Source organism: Loxodonta africana, chromosome 23, assembly GCF_030014295.1.
Source record: "Loxodonta africana isolate mLoxAfr1 chromosome 23, mLoxAfr1.hap2, whole genome shotgun sequence".
Classification (NCBI taxonomy): Eukaryota; Metazoa; Chordata; class Mammalia; order Proboscidea; family Elephantidae; genus Loxodonta; species Loxodonta africana.
This window is the reverse complement of record NC_087364.1, coordinates 43,971,304-43,983,449: the sequence shown is the minus strand read 5'-3', so window position 1 is coordinate 43,983,449 and position 12,146 is coordinate 43,971,304. Positions and strand designations below refer to the sequence as shown.

The following is a 12,146-nucleotide window of genomic DNA, read 5'->3' as shown; positions in this document are numbered from 1 at the left end:
ATGAGAAATTTATTTACCAAAGGAGGCTGGAGTGACGGGATGTCATGTTGAGCTTCGTTCAGTGAATAAAATAATTACTCATGTATCTATTTTCTTTCTGAGAAGCTGAATTATGTTTTAACACTGGGAGATGCCAAATAGTGAACTACCTGAACTCACTTAAAGAGTTAAATTATTTTCCTTTTTATTTGAAAAAATGATTTGTGTGTTAAATTAATAATCCCCATGAATTTACTCTATGGGATTTTTTGTTGTGATTGTGGAAAAAAGGCAGTTTTCAATTTGACTTTGAAGGTCTGAGGTAGTTGATTGAATGTTACTGAAAAATATTTCAAAAGAAAAAAGAGCTACCCAAAGAAAGCTTGCTAAGTATTTGTAGAATTATTATTATTATTTAAGAGAGCTTTTATGGTTAAAAAAAGGTGGTTGGGTAAGAAATATATGTTTATAAATAATGTTCAGTTCAATGAAGGGATGATGAGGAATATGCAGTAGAAGAGAAGATTACTCAGGAAAAGCTAAACTATTACCTTTCAATATGATTTTCTGATCTTTCAAGTTTTAGGCATGTACCTCTGAAAGGGGTCCTGCTTTGGTCTAAGCTACTGAATGGGTGCTTTCTCCCAGATTTAGCAATAGAAATTGGAAGCTTAAAATACAAGTTTATTTTTTTAGCTCTTTCATTTCAACATGGGGAGAAGGGAAGAGAGCTAAAATAAGGGGAAAGGGAAAAAGAGAAAGGCAGGATATAGGCAACCATCAGATAAAGGGATTAGTAGTGATTATTGTCCCTGGTCTATAAGACTTATTCTCTCAGGAGCAAGCAACCAATGGCTGCTTTAATTCAATACTCTTTTTTCCCTAGCAACATGAATTGATATTCTTAAAACTCCTCAAGAACTATTTTTGCTGATTTTCTTTTCCGTGTCAGGAGGGAACATATAGTCGAAGAAAGAAAGAAATACACCAGCAAGTACGGTAATACATTTTCACTGAAGCTATGGGTAAAATATCTGTAAAACTGAAATGTCAAAGGAAAAACTCAGTTTCAGACATCAGAGTATTAGCTTACTCCTTTAAGATAAGATTCAGCCTTCTTATTTAAAACTTTCAAGGAGAAAATGTTTTCATTTTGTCTGAGTGGTTCTGTGTCATATATTAATGGAAAAATAATTACATTCTGAAATGTTTGTGAAGTAAGTGTAGAGCTTTTGGACAATAGTGGAGAGACATAAATATAAATGTCTTGAGTCTCAGTGAATTTTCTTTCTTTGGGTGCCAAATAATTGCCTCCTCATGTAGACAATGTCATTGGAAACCATAGACTAGAAACGCAGCTACTGAAAGACTGAGCAATAAATCACCAACAATAAAAACCATTAATTTTTTTATTATGTTGAAAGGTATTATTCCTTTTCTTGACTCTGCCTTGGAGGAGGTACAAAATAGTTTTAACTGATAACAAAATATTTTATTGCTGTGCTTATTAATGGAGATGTTTCAGAGAATTTAGACTGCAGACATTTGGTTACGTTTTCTTAGGGAGGCTTCACAATTGATAGGGATTAAGTTTGGAAGTACAGGTCCCTGGGTGGAGCAAGCAGTTTTCACGCAGTTACTAACCTAAGGTTAGCAGTATAAACCCATCTAGCAGTACTGTGGAAGACAAGTCTGGTGATCTGCTTCTGTAAAGATTACAACCAAGAAAGCCCTATGGAACAGTTCTGTTTTATAACAATAACACATGCAGTTGCCGTGAGTTGGAATCAACTCCATGGCAACTTTTTCGTTTGTTTGTTTGTTTTTTGTTTGACATTTGAGAGAGAAGTCAGATTTAGTGTTCTGCACCTGAATCCATCCCCCAGACACAAAGGCTATGCTCCACTGAGTTAGCTAGATCATTCCTGCCAATTCTCTCATCATCTTTGAAGCAGTTGAAATCAGCCGTGAGCCAGTCACCTAGGTTAGAAGAAGGAGGTCTCTTTCCTGCAGCTTGTTCTATAACAAGGTAGAAGGGTTAAGATTCATTTGCACATGAACATGGGTTGAACAATATTTTGAAAAACCATTAAATTAATTGTATTATTACTTTTGAATGTGTTTAGCAATGCTGGATTAGAATCATTTTGATTTTGAAAAATGGAATAGATATGGTTAGTCTTTCTTAAATTTCATCTTTTCCTCTTTGACACAGTTGTTGCTCAGAGTGTAGACAGCCCTATGGTGATCTCAGAGAATGGGTTTCCAACTTCAAAATAAGACATACACCTGAAAATAAACTCCTTCAAACAAGAGATTATCAAATAAAGTTGAAGGTAGGGTGTTTTTCTAAGTCATATGACCTATAAAGAAAAAGTCTGAAAAATGATCATAAGAATTCCTAGTCAGAAATGGCCCAATTTTATATCCTGCTACACCTCTAGCTGTTGGTGAATGATATAAAGTGGTCATATTCTGTCTTATGCTAAGTGCATTTAATAGCATTATTTACTTAGTTTTTAGGTAACACTTTTCATTTTCAAATTACTTCTCCCACATTAACTAATTGCTGTTACACTGGGTCATTTTTACAGCACACATGAGGACAAGGACCGATTGCAGGTCCCCTTAATGCCCCTTTTTATGACTATGTGGCAAGGGAGAAGAGTTGAAAGTTAGGATCTTAATGGCCAGATATGATCAAGAAGTCTTATTTTTTCCCCTCAAAATATTACCCAAAAGTAAAAAAATATTTTCCTCTACAAACCCTCAAACTCACTGAGAATATTAAAAACAAATCATTGAATTTACCAGTTCATCCCATTCCTAGCTTGATATTTTAAAAACTTTTGCATCGTAATCTATCATTTCCTTTCCTCTGTTCAAGAAGTGAGAAAAATTTTTTATTTATCAGACAATTTGATTTTAAGGAAATGGCTCTCTTCTCACCTTTTACTCAGGTGTTTTCAGGGGCTTTGAAAGTCTACAATTTAATCAGAAACAAGTTATATCTGGGATTAGAAATAAAGTGTGAATTGTTGAGCCTCCAAAATTTAACATTGCAGGCCCATAAATGTCACTTGATAACCTGCAGATTCAAATCTTACAGCAATACTTCGAATACCAGAGCAGATGCACTTCTTATGTCTTTCTTTATGTCCTCAAAACTGAAGATGATATTTGGACATAATGTGGGAATACATGACAAGGTAGTTTTCTGAGCAGAAATACTTAATTTTGATGGTACTATAATTACATTACGGGATTTCTATGGATTTGAAGATGTAATTATCGTGTTGTGTTGTGTACTTTAAATCTTTTAATATTGCTTCACTGAGTCAAACTACAATACCCCCTTGCATTTTCTGTAAGCAAAGGGAATATTTTCAGAGGGGATGTTACCTGAATGAGAACACTTGCCATCAGATTCTATACTGTCGGTACGTTTGTAAAGCAGATGAGCAGGGACCACTTGGCACCTGAAATTAATTGCTCCCTAAAGAGGCTCAGGGGGCACTGGTGGTTCCCTGGTAGAATTCTTGCTTGCCATGCAGGAGACCTGGTGGTGCAGTGGTTAAGAGCTTGGCTGCTAAACAGAAGGTTGGCAGTTTGAATCCACCAGCCGCTCCTTGGAAACCCTATGGGGCAGTTCTACTCTGTTTTATAGGATCACTATGAGTCCCAATAGACTTGATGGCAACGTGTTTGGTTTTTTTGTTTGTTTGTTTATGCTGGATTTGACTCCCAGCCAATGCACCTCACGTGCAGCTATCATCCATCTGTCATTGGGGGCTTGCATGTTGCTGTAATGCTGAACAGGTTTCAGGGGCGCTTCCAGACTAAGATGGACTAGGAAGAAAGGCCTCGCAATCTATTTCTTAAAATCAGCCAATATTTTGTTTTGTTGTGCTTGAGGTCTCCATGAGCTGGGGACTGACTTGACAGCAGTTAACAAAAACGACAACAGTGAATCTCAAGGGACTCCCCCTTATAGGAACTAATTACTTTTTGGGTCGCTGCCTTTTTTGTTTTTATTTCCTTTGTTTTTTATTTAAAGAAGGAAAGGCAGTACATGAGAGAAAAAGTTGGAGAGCGAGCAAGGAGGATATGAATATTGTCCCCAGGAAGATTAGTGGCAATAGGAAAGTGAGAGATCAGGAAAGGGAAGACTCAAGAGGAATTAGGGGTTTGGTCTGGGATAGAGAGTATAGAGGTAGAAATGTAATTGGCAGTAGAAAGAACACTAGATCTGGACCTGGCATACACATAGCAGTGTGGCTTAGTAGAAAAGAAGGATGGAATAATCCAAAAAGCAGAGCTCACAGCCAAACAGTACTTGGTTCAATTTCACCTGTACTTCTAATAAGCTGCATACCCTTGGGCAAGTTGGCTTTCTGTTTATTTCTTCATCAGTAAATTTGTGATAATCCATCCCCTGAAGGTTATTATAGCATGAGAGCACCCAGCAAAATGCCTGGCACATGGGAGAGATTCAATAAATTATCCCAATAATTATTGTAAGTAATCAATAAATTGAGGCAAGGGTACCCAGCTTCCAGGCAGAGCAGAGAAGTAGACTACTTCTGTCTTTGGCAGTGCTTCTGTGTTACACAGCACATATCACAGTGAATTATTCTGTGTGTTTTGTGAGGCATTTCTACTTTGATTCCGTTTCTGAAAGTCTCCTTTGCATTTTAGACCAGACTTTTCATCCTTTGGAAATTGTGTCCTGGCAATGTCTGGGAGAACTGCAACATCAAAGGCGAGTTAAACTCTTTTACAAGAACTTTGAAGCTAAAAAGAAGAGCCCATAGTGGTCGTTGATTAACACAAGGGGTGTACATTATTAGTAATAGAAATTTGAAGAATCACTTGAGAAAGCAGGTGGAGAAAAATGTTGTAAGAGTTACCCAACCCAAGATAACCCTGTAGAATGAGATTCATCACTTGAGTTCTTCAGACCTATCTTGGGTGGGCTTCATAAGTGCAAAAGGGGAGGTAACAAAAATTATATTTTATACAAAAATTTGTGAACATGAACATCTTTATGACGGAGATGTTCTGTAGCTTTCATCAGATTCCCAAAGAGGTGTTTGACCTTGTGGATGTTAAGATCTACTGATTAATTCTCTAGAGTCTGAGATGATGGCAGTACTCTGCAAAGAGTGTATTCTGTTGTCTCGCTACTCGAAGTGTGGTCCTAGGAGAGCATCAGCAGCATCACTTGGGGGTTTGTTAGAAATATGGAATCTCAGGACCCACCCCAGGCCTACTGAATCAGAATCTGCATTTTAACCAGATCGCTAGGTGATTCGTGTGCTTATGAAAATTTGAGAACTTCTTTCTAGCGGTCAGAGATCTGGTGGCACAGTGGTTAAGAGCTTGGCTGCTAACAAAAGGTTGGCAGTTCAAATCCTTCAGCGGCTCCTTGGAAACCCTATGGGGCAGCTCTGCTCCATCCTGTAGGGTACCTATGAGTTGGAATCGACTCCACGGCAACGGTTTGATTTTGGTTTTGTTTCCAGTCATCAAGGGCTCAGGCCTTGTATTCTGAATTTGGCTCTGCTAGCTACTTTTATTTTTTTTTTTTTAGCTACTTACGTCCTGAGCTTGAGAAAATTACTGAATGTTGCTGTGCCTTTGTTTTCTTATCTGTAAAACAGGGAGAATTATAATGCATACCTCATGGGGTTATAATGTGAAATAATGAGGAATTACATGTAAAGTGGTTAGAAGAATGGCTCTCACAGAGTAAGCTCTCAATTGCGTTAGTTGTTCTTATTATGACGATTGTCGCTGCTGAAGCTTGGAAGGAAGGGAAGTTGAGAGAGAATAGTGTAACCACACTTGGTTCTGCTTAGGAAAAGAAACTACTAAAGTTTGCTTGGGGCACACTGATGTTCATGTAACAAGGTGGGAATGTGTTTGAATACATGTCCTGGTGACTTCTTTGGCTTAAGCCATAAGTGGTGGTAAGCTTCTGTCTTAGTTATCTAGTGCTCTATAACAGAAATACCACAAGTGGATGGCTTTAACAAAGAGAAGCTTATTGTCTCCCAGTCCAGTAGGCTAGAAGTCCAAATTCAGGGTGCTAGTTCCAGGGGAAGGCTTTCTCTCTCTGTCAGCTCTGGAGGAAGGTCCTTGTCATCAGTCTTCCCTTGGCCTGGGAGCATCTCAGTGCAGGAACCTCAAGTCCAAAGGATGCACTCTGCTCCTGGCGCTGCTTTCTTAGTGGTATGAGGTTCCCCCATATCTCTCTGCTTGCTACTTTCTTTTATATTTCAAAGAGATTGGCTTAAGAGACTATCTCAACAATGTATATCTTATATATATCATCAATATAATTGCCACTAATCGATCTTATTTCATCATAGTGGTAGGATTTACAACACATGGGGAAATCACATAAAATGGTGGACAGCCACACGATACTGGGACTCATCGTCCAGCTAAGTTGACAGATATTTTTGGGGGCACAGTTCAATCCATGACAGCTTCCTAGCTCCTTTCAGGTCCTATCACAGACAGAGTTAATGACAGCATTTCTTTGCACAGTATTTTTTTTCTGTTCTATCTATTCATGGAAAGAAAAATACTGACTAATAATGAGGAATTGTGAGAATCACAAAACTTTTATCTGCTTCAGTTCCTTACTTGCACATTGTTCACCTCCTTGATTGTCAGGAACTGATTTGAGGCTCTTAAAAAAACAAAAAACCAAACCTGTTGCCATCGAGTCGATTGTGACTTATAGTGACCCTAAAGGATAGAGTAGAACTGCCCCATAGGGTTTCTAAGGAGCAGCTGGTAGATTCAAACTGCCAACTTTTGGTTAGCAGCTGTAGCTCTTAACCACTGGGCTACCAGTGCTCCTTGGGGCTCTTAGTACTACTTCAAATGATAAATGCATCCATGATATACTAGCATACTGAAGGTCTGTTGCAATATGTGGATTTTTAATATTGCATGGTGTACAACATTAAACTATACTGAACTCTGAGGTAAAGATGCTTGGGCTCAAGTGGTGAGTTTGACAAACATCAATTGCTGAAACTGGTCAAATAATTAAACCTGCACAACTCTCTTTATCTGTAAGATAAAGGAGTATATTAGCTCTCTGTCAGGTCCGAATTCTGCACAGGTGTTTTGTCACCACTTTTCATCTATAGAATTCTAACCTTTTGTCAAGACTCCTCATGTATCTTCTAATCCCAGAAGCCCACACTGGTTTTTTTTTTCTTTGAACTTCTATCATACTTTCTGTACCATTCAATCTATCACTTTATTCTGTGCTGCATTTTTCTCTAATTGTTTGCTGTACATGTATTTTCTTCCACTTTGGGGCCATATGATTAAGATCCAGTGCTGTGTCCATTTCTTCTCCTATTACGCTCATCACAGCACAGGACACATAGTAGATGCACAATAAAGCTTTGAAGATTGCTATGTTTTGAGAGAGGATATTTATAAAAGACATATTGGATAGTCTCAGTCTTACTAATTTAGTTTTAAATTGGTCATGTTAAGCTATATACTTCATAGTGAGATAGATATGAAATATGTTAAATCACGCTATTCACAAAATTCCAGTATCTGCTCTTCAGTAAATAAATCCCAGTTGCTTTTAGAAGCAATCTAATGGACCAGAGAAAAAGGTATGTATTGAGCTCTCCTTCTGCCTCTCAGAATTGCCTTATTTTAGTAATTATTTAGGATGATTTTTTTAAAAGTAACTTAAGTCCTTTCACCAAAATAGGAAAACTGCATAATTTTTTTTATTGTGCTTTAGATGAAGGTTTACAGAGTGAATTAGGTTCTCATTAAACAATGTACATATTGTTCTGTGACATTGGCAGCCAACCCTGCAATGTGTCAACACTCTCCCCTTCTTCACCTTGGGTACTCCATTTCCATTCGTCCAGCTTTCCTGTCCCCTCCTGCCTTCTCATCCATACCCCTTGGCTGGTGTGCCCATTTAGTCTCATATTTATGGTTGAGCTACATGTATTATTGTTTGTTTTATGGGCTTATCTAATCTTTGGCTGAAGGGTAACCTCATGAGTAACTTCAGTACTGAGTTCAAAGGGTGGCTGGCGGCCATACTCTTGGGGTTTCTCCAGTCTCTGTCAGACCAATAGCTCTGGTCTTTATTTGTGAATTTGAATTTTGTTCTACATTTTCTCCAGCTCTGTCTGGAATCCTCTATTTTGATCCCTGTCAGAGCAGTTGGTGGTGGTAGCTGGGTACCATTTAGTTGTGCTGGACTCAGTCTGGTGGAGGCTGTGGTAGCTGTAGTCCATTAGTCCTTTGGACTCATCTTTCCTTGTGTCTTTGGTTTTCTTCATTCTCCCTTACTCCAGATGGGGTGGGACCAGTGGAGTATCTTAGATGGCTGCTCATAAGCTTTTAAGACCCCAGATGCTGCTCACCAAAGCAGGACGTAGAATAATTTCTTTGTAAACTATGTTATGCCAGTTGAGCTTGATGTTCCCCGAGACCATGGTCCCCAGCCCTCAGCCCAGTAATTCAGTCCCTCAGGGAGTGTGGATATATCTATGAAGCTTGTATGACTTTTCCTTGGTCAAGTTGTGCTGGCTTCCCCAGTATTGTGTACTGTCATCAAAGTTACCACTTACCTATTGTCTAGTTAATGTTTTTCCTTCCCTTGTATCCAACAATAAAGATTGTTTCTGTGTGTAAACCTTTTCTCCAGTTTTTATAATAGTGGTCTCATACAGTATTTGTTCTTTTGTGATTGACTTATTTCACTTAGCATAATGCCCTCCAGATTCATCTATGTCATGACATGTTTCAGAGATTCATAATTGTTCTTTATCGTTGCATAGTATTCCATTGTGTGTATATACCACAGTTTGGTTCTCCATTCATCTGTTGATGGACACTTAGGTTTCAAACTCTGTTTTACTCTGTACTGAAGGATGCTTTATTTTCACTGGGTAAATTTTCTACTTTTTTTTTTTTTTTTTAAAGAACTCGCAAGTACTTTTCTACAGAGGTGCCTGTTACAAACTGTTTTTATGCTGTTTTCAAGTTAACTATTAACCAGTTAGCTTGCAATTGCCATCACAATCAGTAATACAAATAATTTGATGCTGGTTTGGAGAGAGAAATAAAAGCATCATAAAGGGACAGAGGACATGAGACTCCTGTGTCAAAGGAAAAGGAGTTCATTACTCACATCACAATAAATAGCATGAGTATCAGCACGTTTGTGCCTGTTCCCCCTGCCCCCAAGTCCCACAGAGGCAAGGTAGATGGGCCCAGATGGACACCTGCACATACGATGAGTTGCATTACAGGAGATGAACTTTCCATTTAGGGAACCTGAATTTTTGTAGTGGGCAGAAAACATGCCTGTCATTTACTCCAGAGAAAGACATTATCTTTATTATCCAGGGCAGTAAGCACACTTGCCTTTTGCTCGAAAGTGAAACACTATCTCTGTGTTCCAAGGCTGTCTACTATGCAAGCCTTCTTGAAAAGATATTCTGCAACAAAGAGCAGTCAGTGCTTAGCTTCACAAGAAGTGCAGAAATGCTAGACTTTCATTGAAAGTGGAAGAGTGCCCCCCTTGACTTTATACAATAGGCAGGTCGAAACTATGTCTAAGAGCTATCCTATTAAAGCAACTTTTCTTAAGCTCTACAAAGCTGCAACATCCCTCTGTGCGGGAGGCAGGACATCAAACGAGAAATTGTTCAACTGTGGGGCACAAATCCTTGTCTGATTAACACGTAAAAGGGAACTTTCACTAACCATGGAGGGAAGAGCTGTTTGAAGTTGGTAAAAAGAGCAGCTATGGCAACTTACTATGGGGGGCTGTGAGTCTGACAGGAATGGAAAAATCCTCCTGACCAAAGGCAGCAGGACTGTTACCTTCACTTGGGAAGAGGGACTTTGCTAGACAATACCTGGTACTGGGCCGTGGGGGAAGGTAGGAGCAGTCACTTTGACCTGAGTCTCTAGCAGCTTTTGTGACGCTTGGCAGGGAGTTGAGTCCTGGCCATCCCGGTCTGAAACATTCTAGACCAGTCAGTATTTTAATAAACCATGGTTCAGGCATGAGCTGGACCTTTGGGGGCCAACAGATGGCAGGAAAGCTCCTGTTTGCCCGTACGAGGCCCAATAGGAAGAACCCAGGAATTTGGCCAATTACTCATCTCACATCTCCAAGACCCCATATGACTATTGTGATTAAAAATGTTCCCTGCCATGTGTTCCAATTAAAAAAAATTAGAGGTATCCCTAGAGTGGGAGAAAAGTCTGAATGCAAACTTTTCTGTAAATTCTCACTGTAGGGTTTTTTGGTGCAAGGTGGAGGAAGGAGTTAGTGAGGCATTTCTAAGGGCTGGGTTGTATCATAACCTGAGTTCGATTTTTCACTTTACCTGTTAAAACAGCTCTGTTTTGCTAATATCTTGTAAGAAATCAGCTAACATTTGTTTTCCTCTTTTTAATTTTCTATCAGTTGCTTATGATGCATCTTTAGATGCTATCATTTCCAGTACAACCAGCAATACAAATACCGTGGTGCTGGCTTGGAGAGAGAAATCAAAACAACATCTTAAAATGACATCCTTCAGCATTGCCCAGGGCATTCATGCTTTTGATTACCACTCTCGGCTCAATTTACTTGGTATGTGAAATAAATCATGATAACTATGAGGGCCTCGTACATAGTCTGGGTTGCACATTCGTATGCAAGGAACCTCTCCACCTTGTTGCTTTATTGCTAGAGAGAGCAACTCAAGCAGCTCACATTTCATTGCCTGAGATTGTCTGAAAATGATGCATGACGATGTGTGGTGTTTGTGAATTATTTGGGGATAAAAATATGTGAAAGTGACCCAATGCTTTCAGGAGCCTCTTTATTAGAATTGGTGGGGGGTATAAAATAATACAGAGAAGGAAGACATTTTGTGCAGCATCTGCCATCCTGCCATCTTCCTAACACCACCAAATGCTCAACCCAAACCAATACATCATTTTTATTGCTAACACGCACACCCACACACATACACACACTTTCACTCACACACAAACAAGTGAGAGCTGCAAAATGTAGAATGTTTTTCAAATCACTGTTCAGAATATAACCGCCAACCTTTTTTTGAAAAATTTTAGGTTACCTCAACTTTAGTTTACTAAAGGGGAGTTCTTTTGCTAGAAAAAAGTATATTTTAATTGGGGGAATATAAAGATTTGTTAGCATTAACTGCTTAAATGAAATATTTAGGCATTTTGAAAACTGAAAAAATGGCATATGTGATAGTTTTCAGCATTATGAAAAGTGGAGTTGTAGATGTATTATTGAAAATTTAATAGGGTAGAAACAGAGAACATACATAGCCTACAGAATGGGTCATATTCACTCTCATTCAATAACTGTCATTCATGTACACAGTATTGATATCAGCTAGGGGGCTGGCTCCCTGAAATTCCCAACAATAGTAGCTGGTGATCATGGTAAAGGATGCCTTAACATGGACTCAGGAATATGCCAACATGAAACTTTCAAGGAGCATTGTAAATTTATTAGAGAGAGCTTGGAGAGGTTGGTGAACTGAGTTGGCAAGAACCCAGATATTAACCATTTCATTGATTGATTAATTCTTTCAATCCCTGCATATCCAGTGGTACTTTGTATCTATTATAGTGCTGGAAAATAAGAGTGAATAAGCTCAGCTCCACAGTCTGCCTCCAAATAAGGAACAACAAAGAGTGCTATACTGAATGTCTACAAACTTGAAAAAGCTCTATACCCTCTGCTCTTGAAATGCTCTATGAATATAACCAAATCCTGTTTGAAAATACTTTATACTCTCAATAAAGCTGGTCAAAAGTATGTTTTTGCTGCTTGCTGTCTCGTGAATACTTGATTATGTATTGTTTTTTTATATTTTTAAATTAACCTGGGAACTGTAAATATTCTTTTAGTTCTTTCTTCCTCCTGGCATAACGTTGACACTGTCCACACTCCCTGGCTGTATAGGTTACAGGGGGGAAACAAAAGAACCAGGAAGGCAGATTCTGTCCCTCCTAGGTAGGCTGCTGTTGCCTTCTCAATATGACTGTAGTTTTTCTTTCACCTCATGCATAACTCATCCTCCATGCTCCCTCCATTATAAACATTTCCATTGACAGAC

The 12,146-nt window shown here is 38.7% G+C and overlaps 1 protein-coding gene across 1 annotated transcript in view; it reads left to right on the top strand.

Annotated features, from left to right (window-relative positions):
* WDR49 (WD repeat domain 49) overlaps positions 1 to 12,146 on the top strand; it is a 202,486-nt gene that overhangs the window by 55,743 nt on the left and 134,597 nt on the right. Inside the window, exon 6 of the mRNA XM_003416272.3 lies at positions 10,469 to 10,636. Within this exon, the coding sequence (XP_003416320.3) occupies positions 10,469 to 10,636 (168 nt within the window). The remainder of the gene's footprint in view (positions 1 to 10,468; positions 10,637 to 12,146) is intronic.